General features: G+C 37.1%; 1 protein-coding gene and 1 non-coding gene across 5 annotated transcripts; both read right to left on the bottom strand.

Moving 5' to 3' along the window:
- Window positions 1–11,281: 11,281 nt before the first annotated feature.
- LOC127855501 (uncharacterized) lies at window positions 11,282–18,071 on the bottom strand. 4 transcript variants are annotated; one of them, XM_052391147.1, is made up of 3 exons: window positions 16,495–18,071; window positions 15,129–16,095; window positions 11,282–11,300 (listed from the first exon to the last, which is right to left on the bottom strand). In XM_052391147.1, exons 1-2 carry the CDS (start codon window positions 16,589–16,591, stop codon window positions 15,152–15,154), a joined length of 1,041 nt encoding a protein of 346 aa, XP_052247107.1. In that variant the 5' UTR covers window positions 16,592–18,071; the 3' UTR covers window positions 11,282–11,300; window positions 15,129–15,151. The 4 variants fall into 4 exon arrangements, with proteins under 4 accessions (XP_052247107.1, XP_052247106.1, XP_052247105.1 ...); XM_052391146.1 differs by lacking the exon at window positions 11,282–11,300 and adding an exon at window positions 14,445–14,827; XM_052391145.1 differs by lacking the exon at window positions 11,282–11,300 and having other exon boundaries at window positions 14,445–16,095; window positions 16,495–17,093; window positions 17,508–18,069.
- On the bottom strand, window positions 12,962–13,051 carry Trnaf-gaa (transfer RNA phenylalanine (anticodon GAA)). Its single transcript is given in 2 exon segments — window positions 12,962–12,997; window positions 13,015–13,051. It is a non-coding gene; the product is annotated as a tRNA-Phe (tRNA).
- Window positions 18,072–18,998: the final 927 nt, after the last annotated feature.

The raw sequence follows: 18,998 nt of genomic DNA, 5'->3' as shown, positions 1-18,998 counted from the left end.
CACCTGTTTTGTAACCACTAAGGTACTGATGTATTGCGTTATTTTGTTGTTTGTTGCCAGGGCAATGTGGCTGCATGTCGCACTAAAAAACTGATAACAGCTGTACCGACTTTAACGGTGACATTTTCAGTTCTACTGCGAGTACAGTCTGTGCGTCAATGTCACCTATCACCCTTATCGTTACTGTCTCTCATAACGCCTCACTGTGGTGTGGTCTTATGTCAAATATATCTATCTTGGTCTGATGTGCGGATGTAGTATCTTTAAATGCGGCACATGTAATACAATAATTAATTTAAGCACGTACACTTAACAAAAAAACACGATATTTCTTTATTTCCGTTATCAGTTTAAAAATGATGGTATTACTAAACAGTAAAACAGATTAATGCACTTGGCCGCTAGATGAATAATGTTATACAATTATTCTTATTATTTCAAAAAATTTTAGTTGGTGATTTCTAATAAATATTTCAGTTCTTCCTATCAACCAGATGCCTGTTGTCTGCTACTGTTTCTTATCATAATTGTATATATTACAATACACCATCAGCGGCCGAGCGCTTGGCCGCTAATTTTTTGTGTGTGGATTGCATCAAATTGAAGGTCAAATTCCAATTGTATTACAAAAAACTGCTTTTTTATAAATATGTCAAGCACGTAACAGAAACAATACGATATTTCCTTATTTAATGTAGCATTTTGCAAAAGTAAAGCGCTTTATATATAACAATGTTTTATTATTTCTTTCTGGTTGAGTAAAAATAAAACAAAAAAAAACAATGCATAACATATAATATTTGTGCATAATTTATAAAAAGAAATATAATGAAACACGTGATGTTTTATAATGTTGTTAAGTGCGCGTGCCATTGAACGTTAAGTTAAGCGAGAGATGGGAATTAAATTACCGTACACATAATTAAGAACTAAAACTCTTCTGTCAGCTTGATTTATAAATTATGTTTTATTTCGCCAATATATTCATTGTTTCAAACATTGTGTATAAAAGCAAAACGATTGAAATTATGTCCGAAACCCAGCTTTTCATATAAAATGACCTTTAACATAACGCCAGCAGACCCGATTGAATACACTTCATTTATTTCAATCAGGTAAATAACAAATACAATAATAAAACAGGGAAATTCTACACTGTGTATTTGCAACCTGCTGTGATGATCTTGTCAGCTCAATACACAGGGACCTTGCTACTGTACTGGAAAAAAGGGTTAACTGCCAAAATAAGTGATTTCATTAATTGTTAAATTGTTGTGTACATTTAAAATTAACAACGAGAATGGCTCAATATCACCGTTGCACATTTTTATTAATTTCGCAGTTATCTGTTCTTTAAATAGTGATAGCCTAATTAAAGACGACGCTAATAAAGGATAAAGTGTGAAGGTGGATATTAAGAAATAAGATCCATTTTCGCATGACACTGGCAGTATAGAATGTAGTCTTATATTAATAATACACATTTAAGACATGGATAAAAGATAAATAAGACACATTTTAATCTCTCATTTCTTCAAAAAAAAATGAGCACATAGTCACAAATAAATAAGATACATTAAAGAAAAAAAAATGTAAGATACATTTGCATATTTCATTTCTTAGAAAAAAGCTTGTGAATCTGAAGCAATACATTTATTACTGACACATTATCCTAAAAGTCGACAGACAACATAAGTTCAAAGAGGGAACCACAATTAAACAAGATCCATTTTCGCATGATACTGGTTGTATAGCAAGAAGTCACATATTAATTCTAGCTCGCATTAGTTGCGATAATTTGGTTAAGTGCGCTTGCCATTGAACGTTGAGTTAAGCGAGAGGTGCGAATTAAATTAAACACAATTAAAAACTTATACTATTCTGTCAGCTTGAATTGTGCTAACGTCATTAACTCAATAGTAACCACAAATTTACCATGTTTATTGGAACCTTATAGGAAGAATTCATGCGTGTCTGAATTAATCAGTTTTTAAGTCAGCCATACTTCAGGTCATCAAAATGTAAGGTATGTATTTTCTTGCATTTTTAATATGTTCTTTAGGTAAAATTCTACCAGAGGGTTTAGTCCCGTGACGAGTACGATTTCAAATTCCAAAATGATCGGGAGTGTAATATAACAAAATTACTGTGCACGGAGGATGATCTTTGACACTGTTACGCACCAAATATTTGTGTATTCACGAAGGTAAAGGATACATGTGAAGGTAACTAACAGAAGGCTAAACGGTGATGCGGTATTTTTCACTAGATCGATACTCTGCAGCGAGTCAGTGACATAGAATACCGCTGCCTATATGTTAAGGATTAATTGAAGGCAGCGATATTGAACTAATAAAAAGAACATATCATTCTACAGTCAGTTCATCAGTATGCCAGTACAATCTACGGCATATGCCAGTGCGTGTGCAAAATAGTAATACATTAATTAAGAAAATGATACATGTACATGTCTTCTTCTTCGTCACTTATATTTGAAGAAGATAACGTTCAAAGAGGCATCTATATCAATAGTATCTATCACCCGTGGTATTAAATGACTTCTTTTTTAAAAAGTTTCCTAAATTCTTTTGGTTTTTAAATCGCATTTCTTTCATTTTAAGAAATTGATTTTTGTTAAAATTACGCTTAGATTGTCTGCACTGATAGATCTACGAATAATCTATTTTCGCTATGAGCATCGCATGTCTTCTATAACTAACTTAATTAATCTTTGCATTGGCATAGGTCATTGCATAAGCGATTAACTCATGTATCCGTTTAAACACTATAATTATTATCTCATTTAACGTTATAGCTTTCAGCGTTTATTACATGAACATATTTATTTGTATTCGTTTTTAAATCAAATGTTAGTGGTGCGTGATTTGAAAATTCGGTAAAATCTTGACAAAAATCTGCCTACCAAATAATTAACCACGCTTTCGCCCTAACATATTTCGTCAAACATGTGAATTTACCAACACTCGCATCGCTCCCTATTCGACCGTTACATATTCGTAAATCACGAGCTATGCATAACTTCAGAAAACTGTCGCCAAAAGCGTTATTTCGATTAACATTAGATGCCCGACGAATGTAAAAATCAGTTTCGTCATCTGCTGATTGAGAAACAGATCGATCATCGTACAAAGTCCGATTTCAAGGCGTTTTAATCACACGAATACGCTACATTCCCATTACAAAAGAAAATAATGCCAATCTCTAGCAGTAAGTCGTTTTAAGTAACGATGTTCAAAAAAGGAAAATATACACCGCACATTTTTTTTACATGAATCAATCGCCCGACATTTATCAGTTTATATTGTTCACCTATCGAATAAAACAGTGGGAGTCTACGTTGTGTATTCGCAACCTGCTGTGACGATCTCTAGGATTACTGCCCAAATGACTGCTTTATTGCTATATTGTTGTGTCCATTTATAATTAGCAACCTTAAACAGAATTATGTTTATTCAGGAATAGCAATAGATTTGTTTCGACCATCACCGTGACTACATAACAAAACTAGCCTACTTACAAAAATCTATAAAATTATTAAAATTAGTATTTGCATAGGATTCAATAACAAGATTACAATCGGGAATCCTCGGACAATTCACTATCCGAAGCGTTCAGATTTAACAAGATTAATTACCTTAAAAGTAATAATCGATTTTAAGGCAAAAATACCTTCAATCAAATAATATATAAAATACAAATACACTAATTAAAGCTAAACGTTGCGTTATACCGCACCAGTCATACCAGTTTTTCCTCAGTTATTTACTACTCCTCGAGATCAAAATCTAACGAATTTTTCAAACATTCAATTAATAGAGAGCAATATCTGGCTGTCATCATCGAACCTAAATTTGGTTGCAATGGAAGTCAAAATTGATATGTAATGTTTTGTTTTTCAACTTCTTGCTCCGGAAAATGTTTTTTATTTACTTTCTCCATGTACATTAGTTAGTCCGTGTTAGCGTTATGATTAACTCAACAATATTGGTGAATTGAGTGTTAAAGATTTTTATCATAGTTGTAGCATTATGCAGTTCATAAAGAAGACGTTATACGAAATCTAGCAAAATAACGGCGCACAGACATTTCACTTAACAAACGTAGTAGGTGTACGTTACGGCGGCTATTACGTATGACTGCACTAAAATAATTACAATGCTATCAAGCAATTATCGTAAAATTATATTTGTTAAAACACACACGGCAACATAAAAAACGTCATTTCATAATATGTAAGCTAGATTCGCTTTCCGAAACGTCACATTTCAACGTTGAAACTTCTAAAACGCATTAAAAACCGCTTTAATAAATGTTAATAAATGTAAATACATGTTCTACGACAGTGTTATTTATTATCTTATTTGTTCTTACGTTACTGACGCTTTTATACATTTGCGTTACATTTTGTATAAGCGAATAGAAAATTTGTTTGTTTTAATCGATATTAATATTTTTAACAAAATATAAATTTGATTTATGTTTAGTTGCTTAAACCGATACCGATAGCGCGCGCTTTCGGTAAAATCTAGTAACCGCACAATTCTTTGTTTTTAACAAAATGTCTTTTGCATAAGGTAATCTTTTTTTACTAACACAGGAAAAACTGTTTAAAAGCTTAGCACATATAAGGTAAAAAATGCAGTTTGTAAATCTTCATTTACTTCCAATCCAGCACTCCTCCTGAATAGAAGATGTGCCGGCGCTTATAGGTTATGGGTTGAAAACTGTTAAAAGGTGCTCAGTTTGGTGTTAATTTTAAAATTATTTACATGGTCATATCATACCTGATAATAATGAGCACATCTTTTGGTGTTCGCACTTTGTCTTTTCGCTCAATCTGTATTTTTGGCTGAAATAAATGAATGAAGAGTTGCAGTTTAAAACAAGAATTTAAATATTTTTTAATTGATCATGAACACAGCCATTTATATTGACATACTGTAAGCAACTACATCATCTGACAAGAAAAGAAACATATAAAAGTATTCTAATAATTATCATCAAATAGAATGAATAACATAATACATTTCTGTCACATTGATTGTGTAGCCACTTCAAATACAATTGTTATTGCTTACATGCTATTGTGTGATTGCACAAAGTTTAGCAAAGGAATTTTGAATGTTGATTATACAACCCTATTCAGTTCACTTTATCTTAAACAACATAAAGTGATAGAATAATACTGAAAGGGTAATATATGGACACAATTTTTAAACGAAATGTCATTACTTTCATTATAGAAAAGTTCAACAACAAATGTTAAATTGAGAAGTGTTTTAAATTTTGACAACTTTCGGATAAAACACACAAACTTGACATAGCAATATCGTCTAAAATCTTCATTGTGATATCCACAAGGCCACAACGGCTCATACACACACCATGATTGATGGAAGAGGTTCAGTTTACCAACAAATTTGCAATTTGTTGAAGAAAAACAACTCAAAAAGTAAGAAAAACTTACTTTTAAAAAAGCAGGAAGTTTATCAGAAAATCAACAATGTCGAACTGTGCCCTACTGTATTGATTCAATATATAAGCTGAGGTTAATTTAAACCATATACAAACCATAAGAAAATACGGAAATGTATTGTTCCCTTAACTTCATTACCATGGTTTAGGTTATTCTTCAAAATTAAACTATTGTTTTATCTCAAGAGTTTAAAAAGTACGCGAAACGGTCATCACAAGTAAAAGTCATTATGGAACCGACGTCAGCGCCAAATGGGTCCAAATCTCATTCCCAGCCACATACCCAGTGGGCACCCAAACGTTGCTGCAACGTTGTATTTAGGTTGCAGTCAAACGTTGCAGTTTGGTTGTACCAATGGTGTATATGAAAGTTATCCCGACGTTTTTTTTCAAACGTTGCTGCAACGTTGTATTTAGGTCGCATTAAAACGCAGTATTTTTTTAATTGTACTTAAAATAATATAAAAATACTATAAATAATATATCTAAATAAAATAAATAATACATAAAAAATGCTCCCGCCTGGAAATCGAACCCACCAACTCCCGATCGCTAGGCGGACACCTGATCCACTACACCGCGGCGACTGTTGAAAGTTTCAGACAAACATGTTGACTATTTATTTAAAGTTTCACCGGTTCGCGTATTTGCCCAGTCCCTGTGATCTTTCATTAGTGCCCAGTCCCTGTGTTAAGCTATAAATTAAAAGAATTAACTTTGCATTATTGGCAACAAATGTTGTAGTAAATGTAATAGGCACAAAATCAGTACTTATGTACTCTACTTTACACAAAAAATCACCACTATGCAAGATATTCTGACAACAAAAATATATATATTGATCCGTAAAATAACTTCCCATAAGGAAAAAAATGCATTACATACTAGTCGCCGCGCTCCAGCGCGACGCCAATAACAACTGTTTAAGAGTAGGACATATTTCCCAGTGTCATGTTTGACAAAATTAAAACATTGTGGAAAGTTATGTATGTGGAGCAGAACAGATGCCATTAAGTGTTGGCAAAAAACAAAAAGCTAAATTGCTTTGTAGAAATGATTTGTTTTCTTGTCATTCAACAAAAAGAAACCTGTCTTGGGCATAGCTGATATTTTTTGCTGGAAAACCCTTTAAGGGATCCGAAAATGGTTGCACAATGTGTAAATGAATTGTTATAAATCGTGGTATAATGCAAAATTATTAACCAGTGACTCACTTCGGTAAAAAATCGTGACGGTTTCCTTTGATTTCAGTCATTTTCGGAAGCTGGCATAACATTCCGTTAATAATCATCTAAAACGTATTTTGTTTTTTATAAGATCATTTATTCAAGTTAATCAAATTGTTTTTCCAGCCATAGAGATCATTGTCGAAAAAGGTTATTAGACTCGGATTTCAACCCACAATACGTAGGCTTCATCATTATAATATAATATCTTTTACAGTTATAGCTTTAACAGATATTAATGACAAAAGTTAGACAACAATCATTTAGTATCAAATATTTATAAATAAGTATCGAGTTTATACCGCTTAGAGTGCCAGGTTTATAATTTTGCATTTTACAGAAAACACGTGTCTATGTATTTATATGTAATCTTGGAAATGACTTCATCGAGAAGTTAATTATATGGTGACCTGTCGGTTGCATTTTGAATACAACATTATTGTAACGCTTAAACACGAAAACTCACTGGGTTCCTGGAAAGGATAAATAACCTTTTTTGCGTCAAATAAGTTGGGTGCAACTTATAGTACAATTTTTGTTTAATCGTCATAAAACATTGGGTGGTGTGGAACGCACCCAACGCACCCCCCCCCCCTGGCTACGGGTATGGTTTAGCACACGTGTTTGTGATTGCATTTATTGTTACTGGTATTGACCTGAAATAGACACAGCATATTGGTAAAAATATTATTGTACCTGATTAAAATATAGACAGCTTCACATTTAGGGCAAATGTAAGTGACTTATGTATGGTCATATCGTTAAGTTGTGGATAATTATCCGATTAAATAATTTATATTTTACAAAACATTGTAGCAAACATGAACTTACACTTCAGTGTAGAATATTTCGCACTGTTACATAATGTCTATCGTACTGTTCAAGTGAGTTTACGTATTTATATTTGAAACGGCAAATCAATTTTGATTTTTTAAACCGTGCTCTTTATGTGTGCATATAGTACAGTGAATTCGAAAAATCATATAATTTACTTCTGAATAACAAATTAATTATTTGTCTTCATCATTTGCTGAACTCATACAAAATCGATTACATGTGTATATTGTTGTTCGAATAGTCATGAGCTAATAGGCATATAATCATAGTATAATCAATAAATAGTTATTATCAACACATTTGAATACATCAATTATCCTTCTTTAAGACTTTAAGACATGTTCTTTCATTAAAACATTAATTGTTCATAAAGCAATGATAGGTGTATTACTTAAATTACGTATTAAATATACCACTGTAAGCTCTAAGTGGATAAGGCCAGTTTGAACCATAGCGGCATAATTTGAATAAACTTCGTACAGGAAAATATGATTATACTGAATGCCGAATATTAGAGATGTTTAATAAAAAGATTAGCCGCACATTAGTCTACATATAAACAGGTGACCCATGGAAAGGGGACGACTTGGGCGCGTGGAGCATACTTTAAAAATATTGTGTGAAGGACTTCAGTACTAGGTAACAAACCAAGCATTAACATGTGGGTATTGTGTTTTATGAGAATAAAAAGCCTCGCGCCACAGATTAACTAACGGTTAGGAATAATTTGATTGTCTTATATAGAGGGCCCCTAAGAGACATGCTTATTAAGTTTATTCAAAGTCTGCCCACCGTTAAAGAAGGAGATGTGAAGGAAAAATTTCACAGACATTCACACATCATGCACTACCACATGGACGACGAACATCACGCACTACCACATGGACGACGAACATCACGCACTACCACATGGACGACGAACATCACGCACTACCACATTGACGACGAACTTCACGCACTACCACATGGACGACGAACATCACGCACTACCGCATGGACGACGAACATCACGCACTACCATATGGATGACGAACATCACGCACTACCACATGGGGTGACGAACTTCACGCACTACCACATGGACGACGAACATCACACACTACCACATGGATGACGAACATCACACACTACCACATGGACGACGAACATCACGCACTACCGCATGGACGACGAACATCAAACACTACCACATGTAAGACGAACATCACGCACTACCACATGGACGACGAACATCAAACACTACCACATGGACAACGAACATCACGCACTACCACATGGACGACGACAATCACGCACTTCCACATGGATGACGAACATCACGCACGACCACATGGACGACGAACATCCCGCACTACCACATGGACGACGAACATCGCGCACTACCACACTAACGACGAGGATCACTGAATCACTACAGCTCTACACGTTGTGCTAAGGTGAGATAATAAAATCGAACTGTATAACTGTATTACGATAACAACGTTTATATTATCTAAAAGAGCTATTGATATACTCGTGATTAATTGTGTACTTTTAAGTAACCTTATCACCATTTATTTTTTGGCCTGATACATCTAATCTGTGTGTTTCACGGAGATGGTTTGATTCCCATGAATTGTTTTTCCGTTTTGGTCAATAAAAGTTAGTATTTGTGTATTTTCAAATCACTTTTGTTTAAATCTTACTTATTTGTGTGTTTGTGTGTTTGGTGTGTGTGCGTGTGCTTGAGCTTGCGTGTGCGTTTCGAAGTTTGTGAGGTCCTATTAACGTCGAACCGTTTTACGACGGCTGTCGGGTATTCGCCAAATATGAATGTTTGATCGAAAGAAACAAATACAAGGTAGCAAATGAGATCTTAATGTGAGCTTGTAATTACAAAGACAATCCATTCATGCTTGCCTTGCCCCTACAAAGACAATCCATTCATGCTTGGCTCGCCCTTACAAAGACAATCCATTCATGCTTGCCTCACCCGTACAAAAACAATTCATTCATGCTTGCCTCGCCCTTACAAAGACAATCCATTCATGCTTGCTTCGCCCTTACAAAGACAATCCATTCATGCTAGCCTCACCCGTACAAAAACAATCCATTCATGCTTGCCTCGCCCTTACAAATACAATCTATCCATACTTGCCCCACCCTTACAAAGACAATCCACCCATGCTTACCTCGCCCTAACAAAGATAATCCATTCATGCTTGTCTCGCCCTTACAAAGACAATCCACCCGTGCTTGCCTCGCCCTAACAAAAGACAATCCATTCATGCTTGCCTCGCCCTTACAAAGACAATCCATTCATGCTTGCCTCGCCCTTACAAATACAATCCATTCATGCTTGCCTCGTCAGTACAAAGACAATCCATTCATGCTTGCCTCACCCGTACAAAGACAATCCATTCATGCTTGCCTCGCACTTGCACAGACAATCCACCCATGCTTGCCTCGCCCTTACAAAGACAATCCACCCATACTTGCCTCGCCCTTACAAAGACAATCCACCCATGCTTGCCTCGCCCTTACAAAGACAATCCACCCACACTTGCCTCGCCCTTACAAAGTCAATCCACCCATGCTTGCCTCGCCCTTACAAAGACAATCAATTCATGCTTGCCTCGCCCTTACAAAGACAATCCATTCATACGTGCCTCGCCCTTACAAAGACAATCCATTCATGCTTGCCTCGCCCTTACAAAGGCAATCCATTCATGCTTGCCTCGCCCTTACAAAGACAATCCATTCATGCTTGGCTCGCCCTTACAAAGACAATCCACCCATACTTGCCTCGCCCTTACAAAGACAATCCACCCATGCTTGCCTCGCCCTTACAAAGACAATCCATTCATGCTTGCCTCGTCATTACAAAGACAATCCATCCATACTTGCCTCGCCTTTACAAAGACAATCCAGTCATGCTTGCCTCGCCCTTACAAACAAACAATCCATTCATGCTTGCCTCGCCCTTACAAAGACAATCCATTCATGCTTGGCTCGCTCTTACAAAGACAATCCATTCATGCTTGCATCGCCCTTACAAAGACGATCAATTCATGCTTGCCTCACCCTTACAAAGACAATCCATTAATGATTACCTCGCCCTTACAAATAAAATCCATTCATACTTGCCTCGCCCCCCCCCCCCCACAAAAAAATAAAAGTAAAATAAATTTAAACAAGCCTACATCGATACCGGAATGCAAACAAATATAAGAATTATGTCCGCTCATTGCGCGCTTCGCGTCCTTTATTGCCTATAATGACGTCACCGGCTGTCGTCCCGAATCCGCCGGACGGTTTCCCTAATAAGTTAAGTGCACTTAGTACCACCGTCTGGGGATACTTGATTTTCGCTGTCCCGCTCCGCCCAGTCCGTCCTCTGTCGCTACCAGCTCCGCTGCTCCTGTCACTGTTCCGACCCGCCTTCCGACCATAGATTCTGAAGAGTATGCGTATAAACGTATCACCCGACGTGCGGCGGTTGACAACCGACTCGAGGGATGAAATAAATCGCCACCCGCAGCTTTTCTCCTATCCGCCTGCCATGATAATAAAAGGCAACGACAGTGGTGAGTTGCAGTCTTCAACAAATATTTATGCGGGCGACTCTCTCACGTTTCAGCGCGCTTACCGGTCCAAGATCGAGTGTACGTGTGTGGCTCGAGGTTTATAAGGTCCTTCAGCGCCTGAGGTTGCAAAATGTGAGGACCGGGAGGGTGGCTTAGTCAGGGTAAACTGGAGTACCTGGATAAGACTCATATGTATGTTATGGTGACCTTTGACCGATCAGGTTTTAAAACAAAGAAGTAAAATGTACTCTATTTAAGCAACACTATTTAAGATAAACTTAATTACGCTTGACTTTTACTTTATTTATTAAACTGACAAGATAAGTATTGATGCAAAGCATCAAAGGGCGTCGGGAATTTCAGTGTAAAAGGCAATAAATGAAGTTACATAAAACGATTTTTTTCTACTGTAAATATTAATATTTTGGCCGATTATTTTAAACAGAATAGAAAAACATACTGGTATAACCATTATCTATAATTTTGTGTTATAAACCCCAAATAACAATTATTTATGATGTTGTGTTATAACCCCCAAATAACCATTATCTATGATTTTGTGTTGTAACCCCCAAATATTTCATAGTTCATTTTATTTACATTGGTTTCCTTTTCTTTTACTGGCATCCGTGTGCAGTTTTCATTAATGGAACAGAACTGTGTAGGTTTTAACAAATCTGCTTTATCTTGTAAGCGTAATTTCATGTTTTTCTCAACTTCAAGGGGAGGTGATTCAGAACTTATTCTTACGTTGCTCATTTACGATAGGGGCTGAGTACTCATTGATATGAAAACACTGTAAAAATTTGAAAAAAATGAATGAAAACTGTAAATTGCATAAAGAAGCTGCATTTCACAATACTTTGAAATTCAGTAAAAGATCATAATAGATTTATTGCTCCGATATTCATCATTTTCAATAGGGTTCGAGTAATACTGATATAAAAACACTTAACAAGTTTGGAAAGATTCAGACGAAAGTTGTGAAATCTTTTAAACAAGTGGAAATTGTTTATTTTGTCAAATTTAATAGAAAATAATTCTGGACTTATTGTCCCGATGTTTCTCATTTTAAAAGAGGTAAAAACTTATTGATATGAAGACACTGTAAGTTTGGAAAGAATCTGATGAAAAATGTTGACATAATCACCTAAACAAGCAGTTTTTCACTTTTATTTTTAAATTCAAAGAGACATAATTCTGGACTTATGGTCCGATATTGCTCATATAGAGTTTGGGTTGGGTCCTCATTGATAAAAAAAACCTGTGCAAGTTTGGGAACAATCGGATGAAACTTTTGGACTTGGAACAACGATTTCAACATTTCTCAAATTCTAAGGAAGATAACTATGGACGTAATGGTCGGATAATGCTAAAGGGCCCATATCACCTGGACCCTTCGCGCTCTATATGTGGTTCGTAAAAAAAACTCCGAAAAGTGCTTGACTCTAGGGAAACGGGTTGCTGGGACACAGCTCCTCCTTGATAAGCGGCTGCTTCCTTTATCGCAACTTATTGTTACAATCAATAGTACGTGTCGCGCTTCGCGCTCTATATGTGGTCTTAGGGCCTAGGATAGACAACCATAAAAATATATGGATAATAGATGTGTTGTTTGCATGTATTTGTTAATATAAAACCACGTGTATTTTTTATAAGATATTTAAGTGATGTAAGAAATTATAATTAACGTTGTCACCACGCGGCATCCATTAATTTTTATAAAAATGTCAAATTGTAGTAAAATGGATTTTAAAATGTATACATAAAATAAAGCTTTATTATATTTATTAAGCTGACTGAAAAAAAATGTAAGCCGCCGAACTGTTCCGTTCGTGCCGGAACCCGGGATTGAACCGGGGTCCTTTAGATGATTGTTGCGTAAACAACTTCAGTCTAACGCTCTCCCAACTGAGCTATTCCGGCTGACATCATTTATGTACTGCTATTTAGTAAAGTTGTGTATAGCGATCGTTATTATATCTCTATTAATAAACTAATACATTGTACGTTTTCGTACCACTACGCCTTCCAATAAACTTGCTTGCGCGATAGGTCGTCAAATATCGTACTACATTGATTCTCCACTAAATAAGCAAATTAGAAAAACCACAAAATAAATATATTTTGATTATGTTTTGTTTTTATACAAAACCAGAAAGTTTCGCGTATTTGCCCAGTCCCTGTGATCTTTCCCTTGTGATCAGTTGTGGATCAGTTATTAATTAAAACTATAAGCTTTGCATTATTGGCAATAAATGTTGTAATAAATGTAATAGGCACAAATGCAGTACTTATTTACACCAATTTACACAAAAAAATCACCACTATGCAAGATATTCTTAAAACAAAAATATATACATTGGTCCGTAAAATAACTTCTCCTCCCATAAGCGAAAAAATAAATGCATTACATTGTAGTCGCCGCTCTCCAGAGCGAAGCCAATAACACGAAAGGACGATTTTGATAGTAAAATCGTGAACATGGTGTACTAATATTGTAAGTAATTAACCGCAATTGAGTTATTTAACGATCATTAACTTATAACTATTAGCCTATATAATTTGTAGAACCAACGATTCTCCAATTCCCTTTATTATTCATTGTGTCAACAAACCTCTCAACATGTCAACCTTTATTTTGTCTGAGTGTTTATATAATTGAAACAAAAACAACACAAACAAATGAATGGTTTCTTGTTGCAAGTTGACGTAAAATTGAACCGTGTTGTCAAGCAGACTTTGGTATTAACATCGCGCTGTATGTTTAAAGTTTGTGGCTAATGATTAGCCACAAATTAGCTTGGATCGCAGTGGTATAAACATAAATCGTTCTCACGACACCGTCCTCCTCCTCCTCCTGCTCCTCTTCCTCCTCCTCCTCCTCCTCCTCCTTCTCCTCCTCCTCCTCCTCATCATCATCATCATCATCATCATCATCATCATCATCGGTCACAGAACACCGCCATCATCAACTACAACAGCGACAACTTACAACTAAAGCACCACCATCTTATGTTTTATCATCATCAGCAGCAATAACGACACCATTCAACCATCACAGCCATTATCGCCATCGTCTTCGTCATTAAGATGTTTCAATCATAATCATCTAACTGTATTTATATCATTATAATGTTTATCACCATTATCATCTAATAATACACTGTTTCAAATGAATTAATCGGCGATCAGAAATTGTTTTGATCACGAATTTGCGTTTTCAGTTAAAAAAATAAATAAATCATTATATATGGAGCGAAGTTAAGTTTTGTTAACATGCAGTACAAGGCAAATTACAAAGATAAAAAAGAATATGTGGAAAAAATACCATCAGTGTTGTCCGATCTACAAAATTGTTCTGTTTATGGTACCTTTTAATATTTGTATAACTTTTTCTGTGCGTACAAATGTGTTTTCATTGTCACTTTACACACATATGTTTATTTACTGTCACATTTATATTTTTCTGTAATTCTAAGGTTATCATTGTGTTAATTATCACAGCAGTTAAGCATCTACAATCACTTCCACCAAAGCGTGTTCTTGTTCGTGCAACGAACATCCTTAGATTGGCTGTGATCTTTGTTGTTGTTCACATCGTGTCGAGCGTGTGAATGCAAAAACTACAACAGGCCCTTCATTAACCTACATGCATGTAATGGGTACTGTGAAGTCGCCAAAACTAACGGCAACTGTACTCTGAAGATTTTGTAGACAATATAAATGAGTATAATATTTCCCACGATAATACTGTAAGCAGATGGGTTAACATATAAAACCATTGCGCGGACACAGCCTTACGTGAGCGTATACTTGGTATAATGACCATGGCTAAAGAGGACTTCGCGCGGGGTATTGTCGTGCACGGCAGGTTTCAGCAGGGAGAGAGGTCTCCAGCGTCAGTAAGAACTAAGAATTTCGCTTAACGTTGACAAGCCGTTTACAAACATATGAATGAAACACATGTATATGCAAGTAAATCACGATATTTTTTCCTTACATATGGCATATCTCGTCCAGTGTTCAGATGTGCATTTGTTGTATGATGGCGTCCCTGGTGTACTTGGTCACCGCAGGCCGCTCCGCTCGCTGTATCTCTACCACTCGCCGCAAGAAGTCCACCACCCTGTCCGTGCTCCTCAGGAACTGCGCTCTCTCTATGGCCAGCGCGTCCTGCAGCGTGAACAACGCCGTCTGCACTTCCTGCTGTCGCTGCCTCGCGCGCCTCTGGAGGTCCTGTCGGAGTTGGTAGGCAGCCTTGGCTCGATCGAAATAGTAGTCGGATCGGCGATTAAAATTGTCACTTGCTGTTCTAGAACAGTTCACTTTAAAATCAATATTATTTGTGAGTTCTCGTGTATTTTCTCCAAAACTGACGTTGGCATATGTCCGCGCTGCCGGAGCCGCGCTATGCTGGCGACGCTGACCGAGCAGATCCGGAATCTCCCGATGTTGGACAGCAGAAACGCTTCGGAAAGGTGGATTGTGCTTCGCGTTCTTTCCCAGTCCCAAGGAGCACACGTCCGGTTTTACACCCAGATCGTCGATCCTCGAGTCGTCCTGGATACACTGAACGTTCCGGTACGCAGAAAACGTCACGGAAGGTATGGTCGCCCGTGTGATGATGCCCTGTTTTCTCGGAGACAACACAGCTTTTCGCTGGCCCAGGCTCGAACTGACTGCATCCTCACTATAAGAGCTATTGGGTATGCCAGAGCTAAGCTCGCTCGGGGGTCGCCAGTTAGGCGGTGCGATATTACTGCCGCTCGACTGTGAGTCTCCAGAGGTATTGCTCAACGGGTGGCTGTAGAAATGGCCGCTCTTCTGACGGAACTTGTGCGCCTCGAAGCGGATGGACTTCCGGGCGCTGTTACGCTGCGTGGCGATGTCACTTGTCAGCTTGTTCAACCTGGTCTGAACGACGCGGTTCCGGCGGTACGCCGTCTTCTCGTTTACGCTCCAGAACACTAAAATACAGACGGGAACAATACGTCAGAGTGAGGTTCAGAGTTCACGATCCAAAACACTAAAATACGGACAGGGAAACAATACGTCAGAGTGAGTTACAGCGTTCACGCTCCAATACACTAAAATACGGGAAGGGAAACAATACCTCAGAGTGAGTTACAGAGTTCACGATCCAAAACACTAAAATACGGACGGGAACAATACGTCAGAGTGAGGTACAGCGTTCATAGGTATTGGTTTAGTCGAAGTATCAAGTTTGCGACTCTAATGATTGACGCTTTCACTTGTTATGTACGACAACTCTTCAGAAATAGACTATGTGCACGAATAGAAGAAAGGAGAACCTTATGACTCTGGTAAACATGTCTCATTATTATCATACCAATGTTAGCACTCACTTATCGGTCTAGGTAACTTTCTGTGCGCATGCTCCGTGGTGTCCTTTTTGGCCGTCTGTCCGGGAAAGACGGGTCCTGTTTCCACACCCATCGCCATCACACCGTCTCCTGAGTACCCGAAGTGGCGATTCCAGCTACTGGTAAGTATGCTATGCTTAAACAAACTTCTTAAACAAAATTATCCACCGATAAATCTTCTGGAATCGTGCACGTATGCTTAACGTCAGAACACATGACGTCATCAAACATACAACGTCAGAACACATACATATTCCGTTACAAGAAACTGTTAGACGACTTAACTTTTAAGATTGTAAAGAGTTACCTATATCGCATCTTACAAACACAAGCACAGTGTTATATCTATTTCTTCACATCCGCGATACAATAAATAGTAAAGTTCTGTCAAACTCCAATGTTCAAACCTTCCCCTTTTGGCAATAGTAAACGACATGTATCGTTCTTTTACATTATCGATAATTTTAAGTTCCGGCACTATTAAATTACGCGTATTTGTTACCGTTCTGTTTGTTCAGAAGACATGAGCGATCTCTGTGTCTCTTTTTGTTGACAGAACGTGCGAATCCTTCGTCCATATACTGAAGCGTATATTAATCCAACAATTATTTTTTACTCTGTTATTACAGCGTATAAATTACTTTCCTTACGTTGTATAGACGTAATTTAAAATGCTATATCGCCTGATTTAGTATTATAATAAAATTATTTCCGCCTATTTGGAAATAACCAATATGCCTGAATATCGAGGATTAAAAGAACGCTGCAAGATTATTTTCTTCAATTTGCAAGGTTTTGTTATTTCAATAGGTACCGTTTCACAAAGTTTGAACGATATTCTATTGATTTTCCGCGGATATATTTGTCTTTATTTTAATTTTGTTTGCGAGAACTATGCAGGCTGTACGCGCTTTGACGTGGCTTCACAAAAGTCGCGCAGAAAATGATTGTTGAAATAAATTCCTATTCACATTATATATATACTTCTTTTGTACCCATTCAAGTGAACTGTAGCTTTTACTAATTAATACATCGCCACCGCGAAGTTATTGAAAACGACAAACTAGGCCTGGTAGAATGTTTTACGGGTCTATGAACGTCTCATATCATATACGATCGAATTTTAATCTTCCACAATCATATTATGGCATGGCTAATGTATTGTACAAACAGCGATCCACTTCTTGATCAAACACAACTGCGACATGCACATTTCTCCATTGTCGGGGATTTCCTCGGTGTACGGTGTACCGTTATTGCATTCTGAAATCACTTTGTATTTCAATCGAACGCTTTAAGTTTGCACTTCATAAAAAAATGTTATGAACACGGAACACATCAACATTAGTTAAGTTACGTATTTACAGAAGGTCTGTTGAGTAATAGACAGGAAATATATAGTGACAAAAATGAGTTCAGTGCAAATGAGTGTGTACAGATTAATATACGTGAAGTGCACAGAGATTCCGCCTTTTGACCATCGCTGGCTTATTAGTTGCGTAACTGGGGATAGTTCGAAATACTGGCAACATCCCGTTCCAGAGACCTCCTTGGGAAGTTTAGACCGCAGTGTATAGCACATTATAGATTGCGCGTGAGTTTAACGTCTCACGCACACGCCGTGGCGTAGTGGATATGGTTTCCGCCTAGCGACCGGGAGGTCACTGGTTCGATCCCAACTGTGGGGGCGTTCTTTAGATCTCCTCCATAAATATCAAGTACTGGTTCTAGAACCAGGAAATGAAGTCAAGAGCATTTCAAATAAGCCGTAGGCTTTCGATGCAATCGAGCTAACAAAGAGAGGACACTGGTTCGATCCCAACTGTTGGGGCGTTCTTTATATCTCCTCCATAAATACCAAATACTGGCTCAAGAACCAGAAAACGAAATAAAGAGCATTTCAAATAAGCCTTAGGCTTTCGATGCAATCGAGCTTAAATAGATAGGTGTTCACAAAATTAAACGACGAGTTCCAAGAGTATAAGTAGGTTAAAAGTCGTGAAAGATCGAACCTGTCACCGCTCAGTTTTTGCGCCATGTGCTACCACCGAACCAACGATTTACACCCAGTAGTACACATACACTCGTCTCTATTTGTCCTTATTGAGATACTAAATAGTTTGATTTGATAGGAATTGATAGGAATTGATAGGAATTGATAGGAATTGATAGGAATTGTCGATGTGCTTAACAGCTTGAGGTCTCATTAACAACGTTACATGGTACGAACAATTACTACGAAAAATGCCTCACCACCCCACACGAAACTAATTTGAGCACTTATACAAATAACCGCGATTGACACCGCGACCGAAAGTGATATACGAATAGCAATTAATTGTCCATGTTATCTTGTTTCAATAATGTGACGTGTATCGCCAAGTGAATGCATCGATCTGAAAACATGTACGAGTATTTGACTTTGACAAAATATTTTATTTGTAACAAAATGGATTATTCGTTAAACAAAAGAGATTATTTTATAA

The sequence above is a fragment of the Dreissena polymorpha genome, chromosome 13 (genome assembly GCF_020536995.1).
Source record: "Dreissena polymorpha isolate Duluth1 chromosome 13, UMN_Dpol_1.0, whole genome shotgun sequence".
Classification (NCBI taxonomy): Eukaryota; Metazoa; Mollusca; class Bivalvia; order Myida; family Dreissenidae; genus Dreissena; species Dreissena polymorpha.
The sequence above is the reverse complement of the archived record's forward strand: the minus strand, read 5'-3'. Positions and strand labels throughout refer to the sequence as shown.

Bases quoted from the DNA above. Each gene is read 5' to 3' on its own strand.
- LOC127855501 (XM_052391147.1), bottom strand. From the start codon at position 16,591: ATGGCGATGGGTGTGGAAACAGGACCCGTCTTTCCCGGACAGACGGCC. The intron at 16,096-16,494 runs GTGAGTGCTAAC...TCTGTATTTTAG, and splicing joins AAAGTTACCTAGACCGATAA to TGTTCTGGAGCGTAAACGAG.